We start from the raw sequence: 25,340 nt of genomic DNA, 5'->3' as shown, positions 1-25,340 counted from the left end.
ATTTTAACCCCCTAAGGTAATTTAAAGGAAGCAAATGGATACTGCCAACTTCTGCCAGTATTTATTCATTTTCTTTAAATCCCGGTTTGCATTCCTATGGATATTCATTTAGTGAAATTAAGATGAATATCTGAGTTTCATTAACAAATTTGCATTCATAACAAAACAAATGCACATCTAGAGACCCATTTATCAAGCTCTGTATGGCCCGTGTTTCTAGTCTACTCTTCAGACCCGCCACAAACAGCAGTTATGAAGCAGCGGTCTAAAGACCGCTGCTCCATAACCCTGTCCGCCTGCTCTGAGCAGGCGGACAGGAATCGCCACAATTCAACCCGATCGAGTACGATCAGGTTGACGATTGGCCGCGAGTCTGCAGGGGGCGGCGTTGCACCAGCAGCTCTTGTGAACTGCTGGTGCAATGCAGCATTCAGCGAGGTCTTGTGGACCTGATCCGCACTGTCCGATCAGGTTCGCAAGACCTTTTATACATAGGCCTTATTGTCTACACCTAGTAAATTGCAAAACATGAGTAAGAAATAAGACTTATCCCTTTATTTAACATGAACGCAACATGAAAGTTAGCATTAAACAATCATGATTCAGATAGAGCATGCAATTTAAGACATGTTTAAATTTGCATCTTTTACCAAAGTTACCTTGTACCTTGTAGAAGTTTAGGGGTTAATAGGTAGCTTATGGGTGTTAGTGTACTTTTTAGCACTTTAGTTATGAGTTTTATGTTACGGCGTTGTACCATAAAACTCTTAACTACTGACTTTTAAATGTGTTAGGGATCTTGTCAGTAGAGGGTGTACCGCTCACTTTTTGGCCTCCCAGGACAGACTCGTAATACCGGCGCTATGGAAGTCCCATAGAAAAAAGACTTTACGAAGTTTACGTAAGTCATTTTGTGGTAAGGCCAAAGAAGTGTGCGGTACACCTATACTTGCAAGACTCGTAATAGCAGCGGGCGTAAAAAAAGCAGCGTTAGGACCTCTTAACGCTGCTTTTTTATCTTAACTCACAACTCGTAATCTAGCCGAATGTATGAAAGCTACAGTGCAATAATCATGCTCTAACACATTAGAGCATTTCCTTTTTGTAGTTTTATGCCGCTTTAAGTGGACAAATAAGTTGTCTTACTTGTAAACTAAAGTGATTTTTTAAGGTATTTGTAAGACTCTCACATTTTTTTCCCTCAATCTATATTACATACAGACACTTGCACAAAATGTATGCTCTTGCAATAGTAATTGTAGCCCTTGTGATCTCATTACATCTCTTCAATGGTAACTAACTCAACAGTACTTCCTTTTTATGTATCCCACCCCTTTTAAAGTTTATCCTGTTGAATTCCATTATGGACTAGAACAATAAACTAGTCATTTATTACATTTGGAGTACACCAGAAAAAATACTTTTGTATTCACATTACCTGGCTCCAACAATGAGCTGATTCCTGTTGAGATCAAGAGCTAGCTGAGAGAAGTCCTGAACATCTGAGTATGTGAAGTTAGACAGCCAGGGACTGAGTTCTATCAAGAGAAGAAGACGCAGCTGGTTAGGAATGTTAACCTAGAGAATATGTGTAGTGAATATGTTCCCTCTGTGATGTACCGACACTATAATTGTTATGTGTATGAAGTTTGTTATTACAAGTAACTAATTGTGTTATCATCAATTATAGCCTTCAGAATCCTAGAATGAACATAAGAAATAAAGGGACACTCATCAAAATACAATTGTGTAAAATACACCGGGTTACTGTTTTATTGTTTTATTTGATTGTATTTTTACACACATGGGAGCCCACATCAAAATCTCATCCTAGAGGGTGCCCTTATTTAGTTTGTTAGCAATAGGAAAACAAAGAAGGAAGAAAATATGTGCTAGCTATAAATATTTATGATGTTGGCTAACACTTGGGTAACATATCAATTATTTGTTTGTTAGATCAGGCATATTGTGAAGGACATTCACTATTTACTGCTGTGCATTTTTTTCATATTTAGTTACACGTCTTTCTTTTTCGTAGCAAAATATAAAACCATAAGAGTTGTTTTGCACGTTATATCATTTTTGGACATCATATTATCAGTACATGTCCAGTATCAATAAAAAGTTTGTAGGTTCCCCTTTGGTGATAGATGGTAATGAATTATCTCTCCAGTGTCCATCTGACGGGCCAATGCATTAGCGACCAGACAAAACCAGAGTAGCTGATGGGTGAAATGTCAACAGTATTCTAGAGAAATAAATCACTGTGCATCATCATAGATCCATGAAAATAGAATCAGTTCTGCTGACAACTTATTAAAGGGACATTAAAGTGAAAAAAATCTATCATGCATATAGACTCAGACAAACAAAAATATTGTTAAAGGGACAGGAAAGTCAAAATTAAACTGTCATTAATCAGAAAGAGCATGGAAGCCACCAACGGCACAGCTCAGTTTTTTCAAAGAGGTGAAGTTTCCACCTCTCACCCAATAGCAGTGGCTATTGGCTAAAATAACTGAGCTGTGCTGTGGGCGGCAGGAAGCATGAAGGTTAGCACTGATGCCACGGCAAAATAAAGTTCACTTTCATACAGTTTTTTTTTAAACTGATGAATGAAGGTTGCCTTTATTTGTAGGTCTGGTAAATCCAATGTTGCAAAAAAAAAAAACATACTGTGTGAGAAGTATTTTTGGAGTGCATTAACACCTTGGGGTTAATTCTAATTTTTCCGATCCCGTTTATCAGCATTTTTTTCGCTACCAATCTGTGTTTTTCAAGTTCTGAGTGATTACAGTCCAAGTGATAACAATGTTTCCATATAGATTTGCATATAGGAAAAAGTTCATATTGGTTCTGAGCAGATAGCGGGAAAATCACCTATACAATGCATGCACAGCAATGGTTTCAGTGATCACAAATCTCCCAACCATGGGCTTTGCACTTTATTTCATCAACAAAATGGATTAAGAAAAAAGAAAAGTCTTACTGGCACTGAGTAAATTAATTCTGAAGAATATGAAATGGAGAAAATTAAATAATTATCGGCTAGATTACGAGTTTTACGGTATGAGTGAAAAAGCAGCTTTAAGGCTCTTTTTCACTACCGCTGCTATTACGAGTTTTGCAGGTATAGCTGTACCGCACACTTTTTTGGCCTTAATGCAACGTAACTACCGCAGCTTTCCAAAAGTCCTTTTTCAATGGGACTTCCTTTGCACTGGTATTACGAGTCTGCCTGGGAGGTCAAAAAGTGAGCGGTACAGCCTATAACTACAAGATTCGTACCGCCACCTGAAAGTCAGTAGTTATGGCTTTTATGTTACAAAGCCTTAACATAAAACTCATAACTAAAGTGCTAAAAAGTACACTAACACCCATAAACTACCTATTAACCCCTAAACCGAGGCCCTCCCTCATCGCAAACACTAAAATAAAATTATTAACCCATAATCTGCCGCTCCGGACATCGCCGCCAATATAATAAACAAATTAACCCCTAAACGGCTGCACTCTTGCATTGTAAACACTAGTTAAATATTATTAACAAAAAACAGTGTAACAGCCACACTAAAAAATATTGTTATCAGAGCATCCGACAAGGGTGGGAATGTAGTTGTCCTTGATAAGGACGACTACATTTCTGAACGCCTGAGACAACTTGATGACTCCAGTACTTATAGAAAGTTAAACTCCAATCCAACTATCCTGTTTAAATCCAAATTGCTTAAGTTGCTGGAGCAAGCAATTGCTTTGGGCCTTCTCACCAGGGAACAGGTTAATTTATTGATACCTAGGAATTCTCAGATTCCAATATTTCACTATCTACCAAAAACACACAAGAGTGTAACTAGACCTCCTGGACGTCCCATTTTTTCTGGCATTGGGTCTCTGTTTGAACCTACTTCAGAATGGATTGATTCAATCCTGCAACCCATGGTGAGGGGTCTAAAAAGCTATTTAAGGGATTCTACACATTTGTTGCAGTTGTTGAATAATTTTAAATGGCAATCAGAGTTTAAATGGATAGTTGTTGATGCTGTTGCACTGTATTCTAGCATACCCCACCATTCTGGAATTCAGGCTATGACTTATTTTTTTGATACACATACTAGATACTCTGAAGAAAACAAAATGATTTTGTTTGAAATGATAGAGTTTCTGCTAAAACACAACTTTTGTATGTTTAATAAAGAATTCTACTTACAGGTTTGCGGAACGGCGATGGGTGCTAAGTTTACCCCCTCGTTTGCAAATCTGTATGTAGGATGGTGGGAGGATTTATATTTGTATACAGGGCAGAATCCCTTTACAGATCGGATTATGTTCTATATGCGATTTATAGATGATCTTATATTTGTTGTCAAAGAACCCTTTGATTTTCAGATCTTTCTTGCATATCTAAATTGTAATGATTTAAAGCTAAAATTCACTGGTAAAATACAGACCTTATCAGTAAACTATCTTGATGTGGTCTTACAAGGGGATGCTGATGAAGGTGTTGTCATTAATAATACCTTCCATAAACCAACAGCGGGGAATACTATACTGCATGTGCGGTCTTGTCATCCGCCGCATTTGGTACGGTCTGTTCCAAGGGGCCAATTTATGCAACTACGCAGGAACACAACTTCCAATGATCTTTTTGACAAACAGGCAGAAGCTCTTGTAGAACGTTATAACAAGAAATACCTCATTGGTGTTTTAGAAGAAGTGAGGAACATGACACAAACAGACCTTATTCAGGGACGTGTAAGAAAGGAGACAATAACAGAAGAGAGTATAATCTTCTCTACAGAGTATTCTAATCAGTTTTCTCAAATCTGTGCTATTTTGAGAAAGAGTATGAACATGTTAAAACATGATACTGTTTTAAGTCCATTAATAGACAAATGTAAATTTGTGCCCAAAAGACCATCCACATTATCCACAAGGTTATCTCCTAGTCTAGTATGCACAGAAAGGGAGGACAAGAGTGATTGGATCAGGAAAAATGTGGAATAGGTCCTTGTATCACATGCAGTGTACTCCATACTGGTAGTGGTTTTAAAAGCACTGTGACAGGAGAAGAATTTATTATCAAGTTTTATGCAAATTGTCGGACCACTTATGTGGTTTCCCTCCTAGAGTGCAAGATTTGTTCCCTAAAGTATACAGGTCAAACAACTAGAGAGTTGAGATCAAGGCTCAGAGAGCATGTGAGGGATACTAAAGATTATGTTAAAGAATCTACTATTGCACAACATTTCAATCTAACACATATGAGTAATGTATTTAACATGGGGGTATGTGTTATTGATAGAGTTTTCCACCCAGTCAGAGGGGGTGATAGACTTAAGCTGTTATTGAAACAGGAACTGTATTGTATATACAGATTAAAAACACTATCACCCTCAGTTTTGAACCGTGAATGGGACGTGAGTTATTTTATAGAATGAGGTTATAACAGTATTATACAACACCCTTAATTGTAGTATTCCATATACCTGTATCATTGACCATTTGGATTTTAAAGTTTGACATATGATATACTCTCATTTATTAGTGAGGGATTGTGAATAAGGATGGGATCGATTTTGATTATTCCCAGTTTCATAGCCTTGTCATTTTCTCATTTATAGGGTTTTTATGATTAGGTTGTTCATGAATAACTAAGAATATAGAATTAGGAAAATTAATAAAAAATAAACACATTTAACTCATTTTAGATTGATATGAACAAATTAACAATAGCAACATACTAATTAATTATACCTTTTGATTAAGTGTTTCTCTTTCCTCTGAGGTTATGTAAATGATTTATATGTACCATTCATGCATTTTAATGTACTATGTACTTTTGTTTTTTAAAAATGTAATTGATTGTTTTTTGCTGTCCCTTTAAATAGGGGGTTTGCACATGCAAACGCATCCTATGATTAAGTGCTCCTGAGAGCACGAAACTAGTCAGGATGTTTGCCTGCCACGTACCTGGTTTTTAAACTGTTACAATAAAATTATTTTTTTTATTGCATCAGCCCTTCTCTCTGAAGCCTTTTTTAGTGCGGCTGTTACGCTGTTTTTTGTTGATCTATTTACGGTCCTCCTGGCCGCTCTTACAGCTTGCACCCCCATAGCCAAGCTTAGATGGACTAGTCCTGTCGCCTGCTCTACAACGTCATACAGCCTCACTCAGGATCTGCAGCGGTGGATGGTGTGCTTGGTAAATATTATTAACCCCTAATCTGCTGTCCCTAACATCACCGCAACCTACATTACTGTTATTAACCCCTAATCTGCTGCCCCCAAAATCGCCGCCACTATACTAAAGTTATTAACCCCAAAACCTAACCCTAAGTCTAACCCTAACCCTAAAACCCACTAACTTTAATGTAATTAAAATAAATATAAATAAAACCTACTATTAATAACTAAATAATTCCTATTTAAAACTAAATACTTACCTATAAAATAAACCCTAAGCTTGCTACAATATAACTTATAGTTACAGTGTAGTTAGCTTAGGTTTTATTTTTATTTCACAGCTAAGTTTGTATTTATTTTAGGTAGACTAGTTAGTAAATAGGTATTAACTATTTACTAGCTACCTAGTTAAAATAAAATTTACCTGTAAAATAAAACCTAAGCTACCTTACACTAACATCTAACTTTACACTACAATTAAATAAATTACATTAAATAAAAAAGAAATTATCAAATATTTAAACTAATTACACCTAATCTAATAGCTCTATCAAAATAAAAAAGACCCCCCCAACATAACCCCCCCCCCCCAGCCTAATTTAAACTGCCAATATCCCTTAAAATGACCTTTTGTGGGGCATTGCCCCAAAGAAATCAGCTCTTTTACCTGTAAAAAAAAATATACAAACAACCCCCCAACAACAACCCACCACCCACAAAACCTATATAAAAAACCTAAGCTCCCCATTGCCCTGAAAAGGGCATTTGGATGGGCATTGCCCTTAAAAGGGCATTTAGCTCTTTTTCCGCCCAACCCCCTAATCTAAAACCCCTAATCAGCCAATAGGATTGAGCTCACATTCTATTGGCTGTTCCAATCAATGCAAGTTAAATAGGATAGGATCAGCCAAAAGGATTGAAGCTCAATCCTATTGGCTGATTGCATCAGCCAATAGGATTTGTTCATCTTTAATTCCGCTTCTATCAGCCAATCGGAATTCAAAGTACGCCATCTTGGATGATGTCCTTTAAAGGAACCTTCATTCTTTAGTCGCCATCATGTCGCCGGATGTCTTGAAGATGGAGCCGCTCCACGCCGATGGATGAAGATAGAAGATGCCGTCTGGATGAAGACTTCTGCCGGCTTGGATGAAGACTTCTGCCGCTTTGTTGAGGATGGATGTCGGGTCTTCAAAAACTGCAAGTGGATCTTCGGGGGTTAGTGTTAGGTTTTATTAAGGGTTTATTGGGTGGGTTTTATTTTTAGATTAGGGGTTTGGGCGGAAAAAGTACTAAATGCCCTTTTAAGGGCAATGCCCATCCAAATGCCCTTTTCAGGGCAATGGGGAGCTTAGGTTTTTTAGATAGGTTTTTATTTGGGGGGGGGGTTGGTTGTGTGGGTGGTGGGTTTTACTGTTGGGGGGTTATTTGTATTTTTTTGTTTTTACAGGTAAAAGAGACGATTTCTTTGGGGCAATGCCCCGCAAAAGGTCCTTTAAAGGGCTATTGGCAGTTTAGTTTAGGCTAGGGTTTTTTTTAAATTTGGGGGGCTTTTTTATTTTGATAGAGCTATTAGATTAGGTGTAATTAGTTTAAATATTTGATAATTATTTTTTATTTTGTGTAATTTAGTGTGCTTTTTGTATTTTAGTTAATTGTATTTAATTAATGTAATTTATTTAATTGTAGTGTAAGGTTAGGTGTTAGTGTAAGACAGGTTAGGTTTTATTTTACAGGTAAATTTGTATTTATTTTAACTAGGTAGTTAGTAAATAGTTAATAACTATTTACTAACTAGTCTACCTAGTTAAAATAAATACAAACTTAGCTGTGAAATAAAAATTAAACCTAAGATAGCTACAATGTAACTATTAGTTATATTGTAGCTATCTTAGGGTTTATTTTACAGGTAAGTATTAAGTTTTAAATAGGAATAAGTTAGTTATTAATAGTAGGTTTTATTTAGATTTATTTTAATTACATTAAAGTTAGTGGGTGTTAGGGTTAGGGTTAGTTTTAGGGGTTAATAACTTTAGTATAGTGGCGGCGACGTTAGGGGTGGCAGATTAGGGGTTAATTGGGGCGGCAGATAAGGGGTTAATAACCGCAATGTAGGTGGCGGCGGTGTCGGGGACGGCAGATTAGGGGTTAATAACTAATGTAGGTGGCGGTGATGTCAGGGGCAGCAGATTAGGGGTGTTTAGACTCTGGGTTCTTGTTAGGGTGTTAGGTTTAAACATAAATTTTATTTCCCCATAGGAATCAATGGGGCTGCGTTACAGACCTTTACGCTCCTTTATTGCAGGTGTTAGGCTTTTTTTCAGCCGGCTCTCCTCATTGATGTCTATGGGGAAATCGTGCACGAACATGTAAAACCAGCTCAAAGCAGCACTGGTATTTGAGTGCGATATGGAGCTCAATTTAGCTCTATGCTCACTTATTTCCTGCTAACGCCGAGTTTATGAAAACCTGTAATAGCAGCACTATAGGGAAGTGAGCGGTGGCAATAACTTGCAAGTTAGTACAGAGCCGCTCTTACCGCAAAACTCGTAATCTAGCTGTAAGTGTTTTTCCCTAGTTTGGAGCTGCCTTCCCTCTCAATCATATTACTAAATGAAATGAAAAGGACATACAATCAAAAAGGAAGAAAAAAGTATAAAGGATTGGGCGCACTTCTACTTATTATTAAAAGGGTCCTAATTTATTAAGGTACTAAATAAAATAAAATCCGGTTTTATGTACTGACACCGGATATTAATAGCCAGCAAATAGGGTATAAATTTGGAATTACCTACGATAAGTTTAATAAAAACACAGCAAAGGATTTACTAAATAAAAATCCTGGGTATATCCCAGATAAGCTGGTGGCCTTTTTTTTGGCTACTCACTGACCATGTGTATCCCATATGACATCATACTATCCACCACCAAGTCCTCCTAATTTTGCTATGAAAACTGCAGCTTTATTTTGTCATACAAGTATATTGTTTTATGTTTATTCTTTTCACTGATTTCCCTGCCCCCAACAAAAGAACCCCTGCTAACCAATCACAAACTAATATTTAGATACAGTACAAACTGCTTTTGCACATATGCAGACTGCCCTCATGTATTCTCTTAAAAGGGAAATTAAACACTAATCTTTTCTTTGAATGCATAATTCTATCTAGCATTTATTTAGTGCTTAATGTCCTTTTAAGCATGTTTAGCACTGATTCAACTTAGGAAAATTATTCTTTGCAATAGTAACTATCATGATTGTTGATGCAAAACTGATAATCCATCTTTTAAAAGCAAGTGACACAATAGAAGTTTAGGGAGGGAGGGAACATTAAACATAAGCTCACATAAATTGCCTAAAAGTATTAACCCTAACCACCCTAGGAGAAAGTGAAACAAGCACAATTTTTAGATTTATTTTATAGCATAAGGCTGCAAAGTAAATAATGAATGTATATTGCAATAATGTTTCACTTGCAATAATGAGATATTCTATTCATTGTTGAAATGTCAAGTTTAGTGATCCTTTAAAGTAGCTGTTTTATATTTTTGTATTATACCTTCCTGCACTCTGTCTGGCTCTGTAATAGATTGCTGGGGCGAGATTACATATGCGGCACAGACTTCAGCGCAACTGCTGAAACCTGCGTCACCTGTAAATTTCCATTTCACATCTGGGAATTACATAAACCGTGCCGACAGTTCATGAACTGCCGTAAGTCAGATAAACTGGCGATGTCCATAAATGTGCGGAAATACACATTTCTGGAGTCGCCAGTGACTTACGGCAGTTTAGAAACTGCCAGAACTTAATAAAAACACAAAAAAATCCTATATCGCCTGTAAAAGTCTAACCCGCCTCCCAAAAATAAACCCGACACATAAAAATCCCTACATCCGCCATCACCCCACATTGCAAATACTAATAAATGTATTAACCTCTAAACCGCCACCCCACACAACGCAATATACCTTAATAAACTATTAACCCCTAATCAGCCCATCACCCACATCGCAATCTACCTAATAAATGTATTAACCCCTAAACCGCCATCCCCCCACAATGCAATATACCTAATTACCCTATTAACCCCTAATCTGCCATCCCCCACAACGCAATAAACCTAATTGCACTATTAATTCCTAAACTACCATCCCCCCCACAGCGCAAATATACCTAATTAACCTATTAACTCCTAAACTGCCATCCCCCACAATGCAAATAACTAATTTAATCACTAAGCCCCTTAATCTAACACCCCCTAAATTAACTCCAATTAGATAAACTAAAAAAATACTAAGTTAAAATTAAATTTAAAAAAACTAACATTACTTTAAAAAAAAAAACAGATTAACTTAAAATAAATAAATCTAAAATTATAAAAAATAAAAAGTCTAAAATTACAGAAAAAATAAACAAATTTATCAAAAATAAACCTAATCTAATACCCCTATGAAAATAAAAAAGCCCCCCAAAATAAAAACATCCCCTAATCTAAACTAAACTACCAATAGCATTTTGTAGAACATTGCCCTAAATTAATCAGCTCTTTTACATAAAGAAAAGTCTCCCCTAACAGTAAAACTCCACCACCCACCAAACAAAAAAAAACTAACACTAAAAAAAACTAAGCTACCTATTGCCCCTAAAGGGGCATTTGTATGGGCAATGCCCTTAAAAGGGAAATCTGCTCTTTTGCAACCCATGAAAATAAAAAAATCCCTAATCTAAAACATTAAGACACCCCAAATAATAAAAAAAAGCCTAAGTTTAACCCCCAAATAGGTACTCACCGTTCCTGAAGTCTGTCGGAGAAAGTCTTCTTCCAGGCGGCGACATCTTCTTCCATCACGGGAACCTCTTTTGTTTTCATCCAGGGCAAAGGCGGTGTGGAGAGGAGGTGACCACGGAGCAAGAACGCCAGCCGCTGAGCCACCCAGCATGAAGGATCCTCTTCATCTGATCGTCGCCGCACAGAGGATTGAATGCAAGGTACCCGTTTTATATTTGGGGTACCTTACATACCTATTGGCAGAAATATTCAAATCAGCCAATTTGATGAGAGTTACTGAAACCCTATTGGCTGTTCAAATAAAAAATGCCATACAAAAGAACCTTTTAAGGGCTTTAGTTTAGGGGGTGTTTTTATTTTGGGGGGCTTTTTTATTTTCATAGGGGTATTAGATTAGGTTTAATATTTTTATTTTTGATAATTTGGTTAATTTTTTTATTTTTGTAATTTTAGATTTATTTATTTTAATTTAATATATTTTTTTTTAAAATACTGTTAGGATTTTTAATTTTAACTTAGTATTTTATTATTTTATGTAATTGGGGTTAATTTAGGGGGTGTTAGGTTAGGGGGCTTAGTGATTAAATTAGTTTATTGCGTTGTGGGGGTTGGTGATTTAGGGGTTAATATGTTAATTAGGTTTATTGCTTTGTGAGGGGATGGTGGTTAAGGGGTTAATAACTTTATTAGGCAGTTTGCGATATGGGGGGATGGCGGATTAAGGGTTAATACAAATATTAGGCAGTTTTCAATGTGGGGGGTGGCAGATTAGTGGTTAATACATTTATTAGGTAAAATTAAAAAGAGGGAAACGCTCAACCTGGGAACGAACATTAGCATAATAGCTTGTTTTATGGCTAGGTACCACCCAAGAAGCAGCCTCTTTTTGCTCAACATGTGCCTGTCACAGAGAAGAACTTTCCTGTAGCATATCAGTCTGATCCTGACTTAACAGTACAGTCCAGCCCCGAAATACCAGGCAATCTCTCTCTGAACGAGAGAAATGGCAAAACCGCAGATGTACGTTTTAGCCTAGTGTGGGCCTCGTCAGCGAGGTGCAGCTATATCCCTCTAGGCACACTGAGCAACGGGTCCACGTCTGGATTCCCGCATCACGCTTAGGGAGACTTCCCTAAGAGTCTTAATTTGCATAAATAAAAAGAGAGAAATGCTCAACCTGGGAACATTTATTAGGTAGATTGTGATGTGGGGGTTGGCGGATTAGGGGTTAATAGATTTTTTTTAGTTATTGTGGTGGGGGGGATGACGGTTGACAGGTAGATATTGTGCATGCGTTAGGTGTTCGTTAGAACTTCCAGGGAGTTACGGTATTTACATATTCAGCGCAAGGCTTGCTGTGCTTGTCTATGTGTGGCGAGGTAAAAATGGAGTAAAAGTTCTTGCGCTGAATATATGATACCAATTTGCGACACGGTTCTATGTTAGTTTATGGGAGTAAAATTAGCGGGTGACAGGTGAAATATATGCGCCACATTTATATGCTGCGCCGTATATGCGATAGCAATACCGGACTAAAAACTGGCGACACCGGCTTTTGCGGGTGACACCACATATGTAATCTCGGCCCTGGTGGTTAAACTTGTAAGAACTAAGCTTACAGTTGCTTTAGAGGTATATAATGTTAGATTTTGCCCAAAGAGTTTACATTCTAGGGAGTATAATAAAAGACTGCAATAAATCTTACAGTTTAGACCAAAAAATGCTATGGCCAAAAAAGTCTAGAACCTGGGTGGGGTGTGGGGTTTAGGGTGCAGCATAATTTAAAGTGCCTAGGGCAGTATTCACTATTTACTGCTATCCATTTTTTCATATCTAGTCACGTTTTTCTTTTTCGTAGACAAATACCATAAGAGTTGTTTTGCACATGTTGTATAATTTGGGCGCATCATATTATAAGTAAATGTCCAGTATCAATATAAAATAAAGTTATAGACACTGCATTGAAAAATGTCCAGTATGTTTGTAGGTTCCACTTTGGTAATAGATGGTAATTAATTATCTCTACAGTGTCCAGCTGACGGGCCAATGCATTAGCGACCAGACAAAACCAGAGTAGCTGATGGGTGAAATGTCAACAGTTTTCTAGAGAAATAAATCACTGTGCATCGTAGATCCATGAAAATGGAATCAGTTCTGCTGACAACTTATTAGAGGGACATTAAAGTGATAGTAAAGCCTAGCATTTGTGAAACACTAGTATTAACCAGTGTAACAAATAAAGGGGACTTTCAGTCATGAAGTATAAAACACTTCATGCTGAAAGTTCCTTTATTTGTCTGCAGCGTTCGCAGTGCTGAGCACCTCAGGCCTCCCGCAGCAGAATGCTATTTTTTTCAATGAGGCGATGTTTCCACCTCTTAGCCTATAGCCATGTGGCCCAGCTGGCATTATGCTGGATAGCTAGCACACTATTGGCTAAGATCACCCTCACTGACAAATAATATTCTGCCATGGGCGGCCTGAAAATCTTGTTAATGGGACAGAAAAGTCAAAGTAAAACTTAAATTATTCAGAAAGAGCATGCAAGCTAATAAATAAATAAAAGTAAGTCTTATACAATTCTACTGAGTTTAATGGTCGTTTTGCATCTTTGTTGGTGGGGTGGGGTTGGCCATGCCTCCAGAAGGATGAAGACCAAGGGGCCTAGTTATCAAGCCGTCAACCTCAAATACGCTGGAATTCCGCAGCGTATTTGTGGCGAGGCTGATTCGCCTTAGTTATCAAAGGCTCGAGACCGGCAAAAGTAGAATTTTGTGACGTAAACTTCGATCTGCCGGACTCAGTCCGACACAGATCGATTCTTACGTCACTCCAGATGTTCCGCACACAAGTGCGGCACAATCTCACTACTTTTGCTAGTTATCAAAAAACTAGCAGGTACGCTCGGCACTTTTACGGCCCAGTGTACCTGGTTTTCAAAGCGCCAGCCTGGAGGCGGCGGATCCCATAGGAATCGATGGGAGTCTGACCATAGCGAAAGTACAAGTTCGCTGCTGCCCGACATCCCATTGATTTCTATGGGAGCTGTCTGCACCTAACATATTAACATGTACCCCGAGTCTAAACACCACTAATCTGCCCCCCCTACACCGCCGCAACTAAATAAAGTTATTACCCCCTAAACCGCCGCTCCCGGAGCCCACCGCAAGCTACTCTATACATATTAACCCCTAAACCGCCGCCTCCCGGAGCCCACCGCAACTATAATAAATGTATTAACCCCTAAACCGCCGCTCCCGGAGCCCACCGCCACCTACATTATACCTATTAACCCCTATCCTGCCCCCCTATACCGCCGCCCTCTATAATAACGTTATTAACCCCTAAACCTAAGTCTAACACTAACCCTAATGCCCCCTTTACTTAAATATTAATTAAATAAATCTAAATAATATTTCTATTATTAACTAAATTAATCCTATTTAAAACTAAATGCTTACCTGTAAAATAAACCCTAATATAGCTACAATATAAATAATAATCATATTGTAGCTATCTTAGGATTTATTTTTATTTTACAGGCAACTTTCAATTTATTTTAACTAGGTCCAATAGCTATTAAATAGTTATTAACTATTTAATAGCTTACCTAGCTAAAATAAAGAGAAATTTACCTGTAAAATAAAAACTAACCTAAGTTACAATTACACCTAACACTACACTATACTTTAATATATTATTCCTATTTAAAACTAAATACTTACCTATAAAATAAACCCTAAGATAGCTGCAATATAATTAATAATTACATTGTAGCTATCTTAAGATTTATATTTATTTTACAGGTAACTTTGTATTTATTTTAGCTAGTTAGAATAGTTATTAAATAGTTATTAACTATTTAATAACTACCTAGCTAAAAGAAATACAAAATTACCTGTAAAATAAATCCTAACCTAAGTTACAATTAAACCTAATACTACACTATCATTAAATTAATTAAATAAACTACCTACAAATAACTACAATTAAATACAATTACATAAACTAACTAAAGTACAAAAAATAAAAAAGCTAAGTTACAGAAAATAAAAAAATAAGTTACAAACATTTTACAAATATTACAACAATTTTAAGCTACTTACACCTAATCTAAGCCCCCTAATAAAATAACAAACCCCCCCAAAATAAAAAAATGCCCTACCCTATTGTAAATTAAATAAAGTTCAAAGCTCTTTTACCTTACCAGCCCTTAAAAGGGCCATTTGTGGGGGCATGCCCCCAAAAGTTCAGCTCTTTTGCCTGTAAATGAAAAATACAACCCCCCCCCCAACATTAAAACCCACCACCCACATACCCCTAATCTAACCCAAACCCCCCTTACAAAAACCTAACACTAATCCCCTGAAGATCATCCTACCTTGAGTCGTCTTCACTCAGCCGAGCAGCGATGGAACCCAAGTGGACATCCGGACCGGCAGAAGTGATCATCCAAGGGGCGCTGAAGAAATCTTCCATCCGATGAAGTCATCATCCAGGCGGCGCTGAAGAAGTCTTCGATCCGGGCGATGTCAACTTCCAAGCCGGGTCTTGAATCTTCCTTCCGCCGCCGCGGAACCTCCTTCTTCACCGACGGACTACGACGAATGAAGGCTCCTTTAAGGGACGTCATCCAAGATGGCATCCCCTCAATTCCGATTGGCTGATAGGATTCTATCAGCCAATCGGAATTAAGGTAGGAAAAATCTGATTGGCTGATGGAATCAGCCAATCAGATTGAGCTCGCATTCTATTGGCTGTTCCGATCAGCCAATAGAATGCGAGCTCAATCTGATTGGCTGATTCCATCAGCCAATCAGATTTTTCCTTCCTTAATTCCGATTGGCTGATAGAATCCTATCAGCCAATCGGAATTGAGGGGACGCCATCTTGGATGACGTCCCTTAAAGGAGCCTTCATTCGTCGTAGTCCTTCGGTGAAGAAGGATGTTCCGCGGCGGCGGAAGGAAGATTCAAGACCCGGCTTGGAAGATGACATCGCCCGGATCGAAGACTTCTTCAGCGCCGCCTGGATGATGACTTCATCGGATGGAAGATTTCTTCAGCGCCCCTTGGATGATCACTTCTGCCGGTCCGGATGTCCACTTGGGTTCCATCGCTGCTCGGCTGAGTGAAGACAACTCAAGGTAGGATGATCTTCAGGGGATTAGTGTTAGTTTTTTGTAAGGGGGGTTTGGGTTAGATTAGGGGTATGTGGGTGGTGGGTTTTAATGTTGGGGGGGGGTTGTATTTTTCATTTACAGGCAAAAGAGCTGAACTTTTGGGGGCATGCCCCCACAAATGGCCCTTTTAAGGGCTGGTAAGGTAAAAGAGCTTTGAACTTTATTTAATTTACAATAGGGTAGGGCATTTTTTTATTTTGGGGGGGTTTGTTATTTTATTAGGGGGCTTAGATTAGGTGTAAGTATCTTAAAATTGTTGTAATATTTGTAAAATGTTTGTAACTTATTTTTTTATTTTCTGTAACTTAGCTTTTTTATTTTTTGTACTTTAGTTAGTTTATGTAATTGTATTTAATTGTAGTTATTTGTAGGTAGTTTATTTAATTAATTTAATGATAGTGTAGTGTTAGGTTTAATTGTAACTTAGGTTAGGATTTATTTTACAGGTAATTTTGTATTTCTTTTAGTTAGGTAGTTATTAAATAGTTAATAACTATTTAATAACTATTCTAACTAGCTAAAATAAATACAAAGTTACCTGTAAAATAAATATAAATCCTAAGATAGCTACAATATAATTATTATTTATATTGTAGCTATCTTAGGGTTTATTTTACAGGTAAGTATTTAGTTTTAAATAGGAATAATTTATTTAATGATAGTGTAGTGTTAGGTGTAATTGTAACTTAGGTTAGTTGTTATTTTACAGGTTAATTTCTCTTTATTTTAGATAGGTAGGTATTAAATAGTTAATAACTATTTAATAACTATTGTACCTAGTTAAAATAAATTGAAAGTTGCCTGTAAAATAAAAATAAATCCTAAGATAGCTACAATATAATTATTATTTATATTGTAGCTATATTAGGGTTTATTTTAAAGGTAAGTATTTAGTTTTAAATAGGATTAATTTAGTTCATAATAAAAATATTATTTAGATTTATTTAATTAATATTTAAGTTAGGGGGGCGTTAGGGTTAGTGTTAGACATCAGTTTAGGGGTTAATAAATTTATTACAGTGGCGTCGTCGTAGTGGGGGGCAGGATAGGGGTTAATAAATTTATTATAGGTGGCGACGGTGTGGGGGGGCAGGATAGGGGTTAATAGGTTTAATATAGGTTGCGGCGGGTTCAGGGAGTGGTGGTTTAGGGGTTAAACTATTTATTTAGTTGCGGCGAGGTGCGGGATCAGCAGGATAGGGGTTAATAATTTTATTATAGTGGGCGACGGTATAGGGGGGGCAGGATAGGGGTTACTAGGTATATTGTAGGTGGCGGTGGGCTCCGGGAGCGGCGGTTTAGGGGTTAATACATTTATAAAAGTTGCGGCAGGGTCTAGGAGCGGCGGTTTAGGGGTTAATACATTTATAAGAGTTGCGGCAGGGTCTAGGAGCGGCGGTTTAGGGGTTAGTAACTTTATTGAGTTGCGGGAGGCTCCGGGGGTGCCGGTATAGGGGGTAGAACAGTGCAGTTTAGTGTGGGTGCTTAGTGACAGGCTAGCAATAAAGCTGGGAAAAAGCCGAAGAGCAGCGAGATCGGATGAGTGATAACTCTCACAGTCCGCTGCTCATTGCCCCGCGGCTTTTAGACAGCTTTATTTGATAACTTAGGCGAACGTATTCAAGGTCCGTGGCGGCGAAGGTAGGCGAGCTTAGGCGGACATATTGGGCCGGCGAAGCCAGAAAAGTAGACGGCTTGATAACTACCCCCCCAAAAGTGATTTTATTAAGTACATGAACATAAATTTTAAAACAAAGCTTTACTATATATTTTAAACAATCCCTTTAAAGGTACAGAAAATGCAAATATTTCTCTGCAGTTTAGCAGAAAAAAAAATACTGTGTGAGAGTATGGGGTTAATTCTAATTTTTCCAATCAGCATTTTCTCTCTACCAATCTGTGTTTTTAAAGTTCTGAGTGATTACAGTCCAAGTGATAACAACATTTCCATATAGATTTGCATATAGGGAAAAGGTCATATTGGTTCCGAGCAGATAAGGGAAAAATCGCCCATACAAAGCATGCAATTGTTTTGGTGATCACAATCCTCCCAACCATGGGTTGTGCACTATTTTAACATCAAAATAACAACATACAAAGGGTGTTTATAAAGTGCAAAACTGACCTTTTCTACATGTGTGTGTTCCAAAATGATTTGGAATAATTATATTATGTTGTGCATGTGCAATACACTCTGAAACAGGCAAATACCACATTTTAAATGTATATGTATGTAATATATGGTCTAGATTTGTTAAACCTTTATTCAGCAGTATTGTATAGTCCCTTAGTAGTGGTCAGGACAGACATTAACATATCTATATGTATTTAATAAATACAGCCAATGAGATCTGCAGTAAATGCGAAAAATTAGTAATCACAACATCGAGTTTTGGCGTTTAGCGATTGCGCTCTTAATATATCTTTGTTTTTGTTTCATACTTGCATTTTTGGGATGGTAAAGTACAGTGTTCTCATCTTTAGTAACAAGGTTTCTCTTGTCAACTTCATTGTCATTATCAGGAATCAAGTATTTGCCATTAAGTCTTGTTTGCTTAAAACTCCAAAATGGAAAAACATAATTTATGTGAGAACTTACCTGATAAATTCATTTCTTTCATATTGGCAAGAGTCCATGAGCTAGTGACGTATGGGATATACAATCCTGCCAGGAGGGTCAAATTTTCCCAAACCTCAAAATGCCTATAAATACACCCCTCACCACACCCACAATTCAGTTTAACAAATAGCCAAGTAGTGAGGTGATAAAGAAAGGAGTAAAAAGCATCAACAAAGGAATTTGGAAATAATTGTGCTTTATACAAAAAATCATAATCACCATAAAAAGGGTGGGTCTCATGGACTCTTGCCAATATGAAAGAAATTAATTTATCAGGTAAGTTCTTACATAAATTATGTTTTCTTTCATTTAATTGGCAAGAGCCCATGAACTAGTGATGTATGGGATAGTAATACCCAAGATGTGGAGCTCCACAGAAGAGTCACTAGAGAGGGAGGGATAAAAATAATAACAGTCATTTTCCGCTGAAAAAAGTCAATCCACAACCCAAAATATAAGTTTATTCTCATAAATGAAAAGAAAAAACTTAAACATAAGCAGAATAATCAAACTGAAACAGCTGCCTGAAGAACTTTTCTACCAAAAACTGCTTCCGAGGAAGCAAAAACATCAAAACAGTAGAATTTAGTAAACGTATGCAAAGAAGACCAAGTTGCTGCTTTGCAAATCTGATAAACTGAAGCTTCATTCTTAAAAGCCCACAAAGTTGAGACTGATCTAGTAGAATGAGCTGTAATTCTCTGAGGCGGGGGCCTGACCCAACTCCAAATAAGCCTGATGAATCAAAAGCTTTAACCAAGATGCCAAGGAAATGGCAGAAGCCTTCTGACCTTTCCTAGAACCAGAAAAGATAAAAAATAGACTAGAAGTCTTCCTGAAATCTTTAGTAGCTTCAACATAATATTTCAAAGCTCTTACAACATCCAAACAATGGATCTTTCCAAAGAATTTTTAGGATTAGGACACAAAGAAGGGACAACAATTTCTCCATTAATGTTGCTAGAATTCACAACCTTAGGTAGAAATTTAAATGAAGTCCGCAAAACTGCCTTATCCTGATGGAATATCAGAAAAATAGATTCACAAGAAAGAGCAGATAATTCAGAAACTCTTCTAGCAGAAGAGATGGCCAAAAGGAACAACACTTTCCAAGAAAGTAGTTTAATGTCCAAAGAATGCATAGGCTCAAAAGGAGGAGCCTGTAAAACCTTCAAAACTAAATTAAGACTCCAAGGAGGAGAGATTGATTTGACAGACTTGATACGGACCAAAGCCTGTACACAACAGTGAATATCAGGAAGTTTAGCAATCTTTCTGTGAAATAAAACAGAAAGGGTAGAGATTTGTCCCTTCAAGGAACTTGCTGACAAACCTTTATCCAAACCATCATTTAATGATTTGAGATCCTGATGGAAAAACGGATTTTGAGACAAAAGGTCTGGCCTTAATGGAAGTGGCCAAGGTTGGCAACTGGACATCCGATCAAGATCCACATACCAAAACCTGTGAGGCCATGCTGGAGCTACCAGAAACACAAACGATTGTTCCATGATAATTTTGGAGATCACTCTTGGAAGAAGAACTAGAGGCGGGTAGTTTCTTGTTTAGATGGGAAGCCATCAGATCTATTTCTGGAAGACCCCACATCTGAACAATCTGAGAAAACACATCTGGATGGAGCGACCACTCCCCCGGATGTAAAGTCTGACGGCTGAGATAATCTGCTTCCCAATTGTCTATACCTGGGATATGAACAGCAGAAACTATACAGGAGCTGGATTCCGCCCAAGCAAGTATCTGAGATACTTCTTTCATAGCTTGGGGACTGTGAGTCCCACCCTGATGATTGACATATGCCACAGTTGTGATATTGTCTGTCTGAAAACAAATGAATGTTTCTCTCTTCAACAGAGGCCAAACCTGAAGAGTCCTGAAAATAGCACAGCGTTCTAAAATATTGATTGGTAATCTCGCCTCTTGAGATTTCCAAACCCCTTGTGCTGTCAGAGATCCCCAGACAGCTCCCCAACCTGAACGACTTGCATCTGTTGTGATCACAGTCCAGGTTGGATGAACAAAAGAGGCCCCTTGAACTATACAATGGTGATCTAACCACCAAGTCAGAGAGAGTCGAACATTAGGATTTAGGGATATTAATTGTGATATCTTTGTATAATCCCTGCACCATTGGTTTAGCATACAAAGCTGGAGAGGTCTCATATGAAAACGAGCAAAGGGGATCACGTCCGATGCTGTAGTCATGAGACCTAAATCTTCCATGCACATAGCTACTGAAAGGAATGATTGAGACTGAAGGATCCGACAAGCTGAAACCAATTTTAATCGTTTCTTGTCTGTTAGAGACAGAGTCATGGACACTGAATCTATCTGGAAACCTAAAAAGGTGACCCTTGTCTGAGGAATCAAATAACTTTTTAGTAAATTGATCCTCCAACCATGCCTTTGAAGAAATAGCACTAGTTGATTCATGTGAGATTCTGCAGAACGTAAAGACTGAGCAAGTACCAAGATATCGTCCAAATAAGGAAATACCACAATACCCCGCTCTCTGATTACAGAGAGTAGGGCACCCACCAAGAACCTTTGAAAAGATTCTTGGAGCTGTCGCTAGGCCAAATGGAAGAGTGACAAATTGGTAATGCTTGTCTAGAAAAGAGAATCTCAGAAACTGATAGTGGTCTGGATGAATCGGAATATGAAGATATGCATCCTGTAAGTCTATAGTTGATATATAATGCCCTTGCTGAACAAAAGGCAGAATAGTCCTTATAGTCACCATTTTGAAAGTTGGCACTCTTACCTAACGATTCAAAATTTTCAGATCCAGAACTGGCCTGAATGTATTTTCTTTCTTTGGGACTTTGGGGCCTTTACTGGATTTTCTGGGATGCGTGAGAGAAAAAATCTTCTCACAGGAGGTCTTACTCTGAATCCTATTCGGTGCCCTTGAGAGACAATACTCTGAATCTGCCCAAATGTTTTGGAAGAATCTTAAACTGCCCCCTACCAGCTGAACTGGAATGAGGGCCGCACCTTCATGCAGACTTGGGGGCTGGCTTTGATTTCTTAAACGGTTTGTATTTACTCCAACTTGAAGAAGGTTTCCAATTGGAACCAGATTCTTTGAGGGAAGGACTAGGTTTCTGTTCCTTATTTTGTCGAAAGGAACGAAAACGGTTAGAAGCTTTATATTTGTCCTTAGGTCTTTTATCCTTAGGCAAAAAAACTCCCTTTTCCCAGTGACAGTTGAAATAATCGAATCCAACTGAGAACCAAATAACTTATTACCTTGGAAAGAAAGAGATAGTAATCTAGACTTAGATACCATGTCAGCATTCCAATATTTGAGCCACAAAGCTCTTCTAGCTAAAATAGCTAAAGACATAGATTTAACATCAATTTTGATGACTTCAAAAATGGCATCATAGATAAAATGATTAGCATTTTGAAGCAAAGGAACAATGCTAGACAAATCAGGATCCATTTCCTGTTGCGCTAAGCTTTCCAATCAAAAAGTTGATGCAGCTGCAACTTCAGCCATAGAAATGTCAGGCCTGAGAAGAAATCCAGAATATAAAAAAGCTTTCCTTAGATAAGATTCAAGTTTCCTATCTAAAGGGTCTTTAAAAGAAGTACTATCTTCCATAGGAATAGTAGTACGTTTAGCAAGAGTAGAAATAGCCCCATCAACTTTGGGGATCTTTTCCCAAAACTCCAATCTAACTGCTGGCAAAGGATACAATTTTTTAAACCTTGAAGAAGGAAAAAAAGAAGTACCAGGCCTATTCCATTCCTTAGAAATCATATCAGAAATAGCATCAGGAACTGGAAAACCCTCTGGAGTAACCACAGGAGGTTTATAAACAAAATTTAAATGTTTACTAATTTTAATATAAAGAGGACTAGTTTCCTCAATATCCAATGTAATCAACACCTCTTAACAAGGAACGAATATACTCCATTTTAAATAAATAAGTAGATTTGTCAGTGTCAATATCTGAGGAAGGATCTTCTAAATCAGATAGATCCTCATCAGAGGAGGATAATTCAGTATGTTGTCGGTCATTTGAAATTTCATCAACTTTATGAGAAGTTTTAAAAGACCTTTTCCATTTATTAGAAGGCGGGATGGCAGACAAAGTCTTCTGAATCACATCAGCAATAAAATCTTTTATATTCACAGGTATATCATGTACATTAGATGTTGAAGGAACAACAGGCATTGTACTATTACTGATGGACACATTCTTTGCATGTAAAAGCTTATCATGACAACTATTACATACCACAGCTGGAGATATAATCTCCACAAATTTACAACAAATGCATGTAACTTTGGTAGAACTGTTATCAGGCAGAAGGGTTCCAACAGTGATTTCTGAGACAGGATTAGATTGAGACATCTTGCAAACGTAAGAGAAAAAACAACATATAAAGCAATATTATCAATTTCCTATATGGCAGTTTCAGGAATGGGAAAGAAATGCAAACAACATAGCCCTCTGACTTGAAAAAAAGGCAAAAGGCATCTAGGAATGGGGCTTTAAATAATGAAATTATTTGGCGCCAACAACATCTGGAAATGACATACTCGCATCATTGAAGACGCAAACTTTTGCAAGGAACTCAACGTCAACTAAGACGCCGGAAATTATGAATTTGCGTCATTGGACGTACCTTTGCACCAAAAAATTCTCGCGCCAAGAATGACGCAATAAACTTTGGCATTTTGTGCCCTTGCAAGCCTAATTTTGCCCACAAAATTTTATGAAAATAACAGTCAATTGAGAAGAGACTATACCCCATATTTTCTAAATATGTTTTTTCCCAAATATGAAACTGATAGTCTGCAAAAGGAAATATACATAAACCTGACTCATGGCAAATATAAGTACAAAACATATACTTAGAACTTTATATTAATGCATAAAGTGCCAAACCATAGCTGAGAGTGTCTTAAGTAATTAAAACATACTTACCGAAAGACACCAATCCACATATAACAGAAAGTCAAACCAGTACAGAAACAGTTATCAGTAGAGGTAATGGAATATGAGAGTATATTGTTGATCTGAATAAGGGAGGTAGGAGATGAATCTCTATGACCAATAACAGAGAACCTATGAAATAGATCTCCCGCGAGGAAAACCATAGCATTCAATAGGTGATACTCCCTTCACATCCCTCTGACATTCACTGTACTCTGAGAGGAATTGGGCTTTAAAATGCTGAGAAGCGCATATCAACGTAGAATCTAAGCACAAACTTACTTCACCACCTCCATAGGAGGCAAAGTTTGTAAAAACGGAATTGTAGGTGTGGTGAGGGGTGTATGTATAGGCATTTTGAGGTTTGGGAAAATTTGCCCCTCCTGGTAGGATTGTATATCCCATACGTCACTAGCTCATGAACTCTTGCCAATTGCATGAAAGAAAGAAGCTTTTCTTAATGAATGAAAAAAAAACAACAACAAAAAACATGTTTGAAAAACTATTGATTAAACATGCCAAGTATACCAACCATGTCCATATACAAATGGTACTCTATCCAGTTACTAAAAATAGACATGAACTTCTTTAACCCATTTAACCATTCATCAATTACAGTCGTATGCAAAAGTTTAGGCACCCCTGACAATTTCCATGATTTTGATTTATAAATAATTAGGTGTTTGGATCCGCAATTTCATTTTGATCTATCAAATAACTGAAGGACACAGTAATATTTCAGTAGTGAAATGAGGTTTATTTGATTAACAGAAAATGTGCAATATGCATCAAAACGAAATTAGACAGGTGCATAAATTTGGGCACCCTTGTCATTTTGTTGATTTGAATACCTGTAACTACATAGCCCTGATTAATTGGAACACACAATTGGTTTGGTGAGCCCATAAAGTCTTGAACTTCATAGACAGGTGCATCCAATCATGAGAAAAGGTATTTAAGGTGGCCAATTGCAAGTTTTTGTTCTCTTTTACTCTCCTCTGAAGAGTGGCAACATGGGGCCCTCAAAACAACTCTCAAATGACCTGAAAACAAAGATTGTTCAACATTATGGTTTAGGGGAAGGCTACAAAAAGCTATCGCAGAGATTTAAGCTGTCAGTGTCCACTGTGAGGAAGACCACAGGCACAGTTCTTGTTAACGCCAAAAAGTAAAATATAGGAGAGGCAAAGGCAAAGGATGGTGAGAATGGTCAAAAACAGCCCACAGACCACCTCCAAAGACCTACAACATCATCTTGCTGCAGATGGTGTCACTGTGCATCGTTCAACAATTCAGCATATGGGAGAGGGATGCGGAAGAAGCCTTTTCTGCACACACGCCACAAACAGAGTCGCTTGAGGTATGCAAACGCACATTTGGACAAGCCAGCTTCATTTTAGAAGAAGGTGCTGTGGACTGATGAAACAAAGATTGAGTTATTTGGTCATAACAAGGGGCGTTATGCATGGTGGCAAAAGAACACAGCGTTCCAAGACAAACACTTGCTAGCCACAGTAAAATTTGGTGGATGTTCCATCATGCTGTGGGGCTGTGTGGCTAGTGCCAGTACTGGGAATCTTGTTAAAGTTGAG

At 37.6% G+C, this 25,340-nt stretch overlaps 1 protein-coding gene across 2 annotated transcripts in view; it reads right to left on the bottom strand.

Moving 5' to 3' along the window:
* The window catches only part of SEMA5B (semaphorin 5B), a 754,887-nt gene that overhangs the window by 369,549 nt on the left and 359,998 nt on the right, over positions 1-25,340 (bottom strand). For both annotated transcript variants that reach the window (XM_053698073.1, XM_053698072.1), the window contains one exon: positions 1,439-1,538. In XM_053698073.1, the coding sequence (XP_053554048.1) occupies positions 1,439-1,538 (100 nt within the window). The remainder of the gene's footprint in view (positions 1-1,438; positions 1,539-25,340) is intronic.

This window comes from Bombina bombina, chromosome 1 (genome assembly GCF_027579735.1).
Source record: "Bombina bombina isolate aBomBom1 chromosome 1, aBomBom1.pri, whole genome shotgun sequence".
NCBI lineage: Eukaryota > Metazoa > Chordata > Amphibia > Anura > Bombinatoridae > Bombina > Bombina bombina.
The sequence above is the reverse complement of the archived record's forward strand: the minus strand, read 5'-3'. Positions and strand labels throughout refer to the sequence as shown.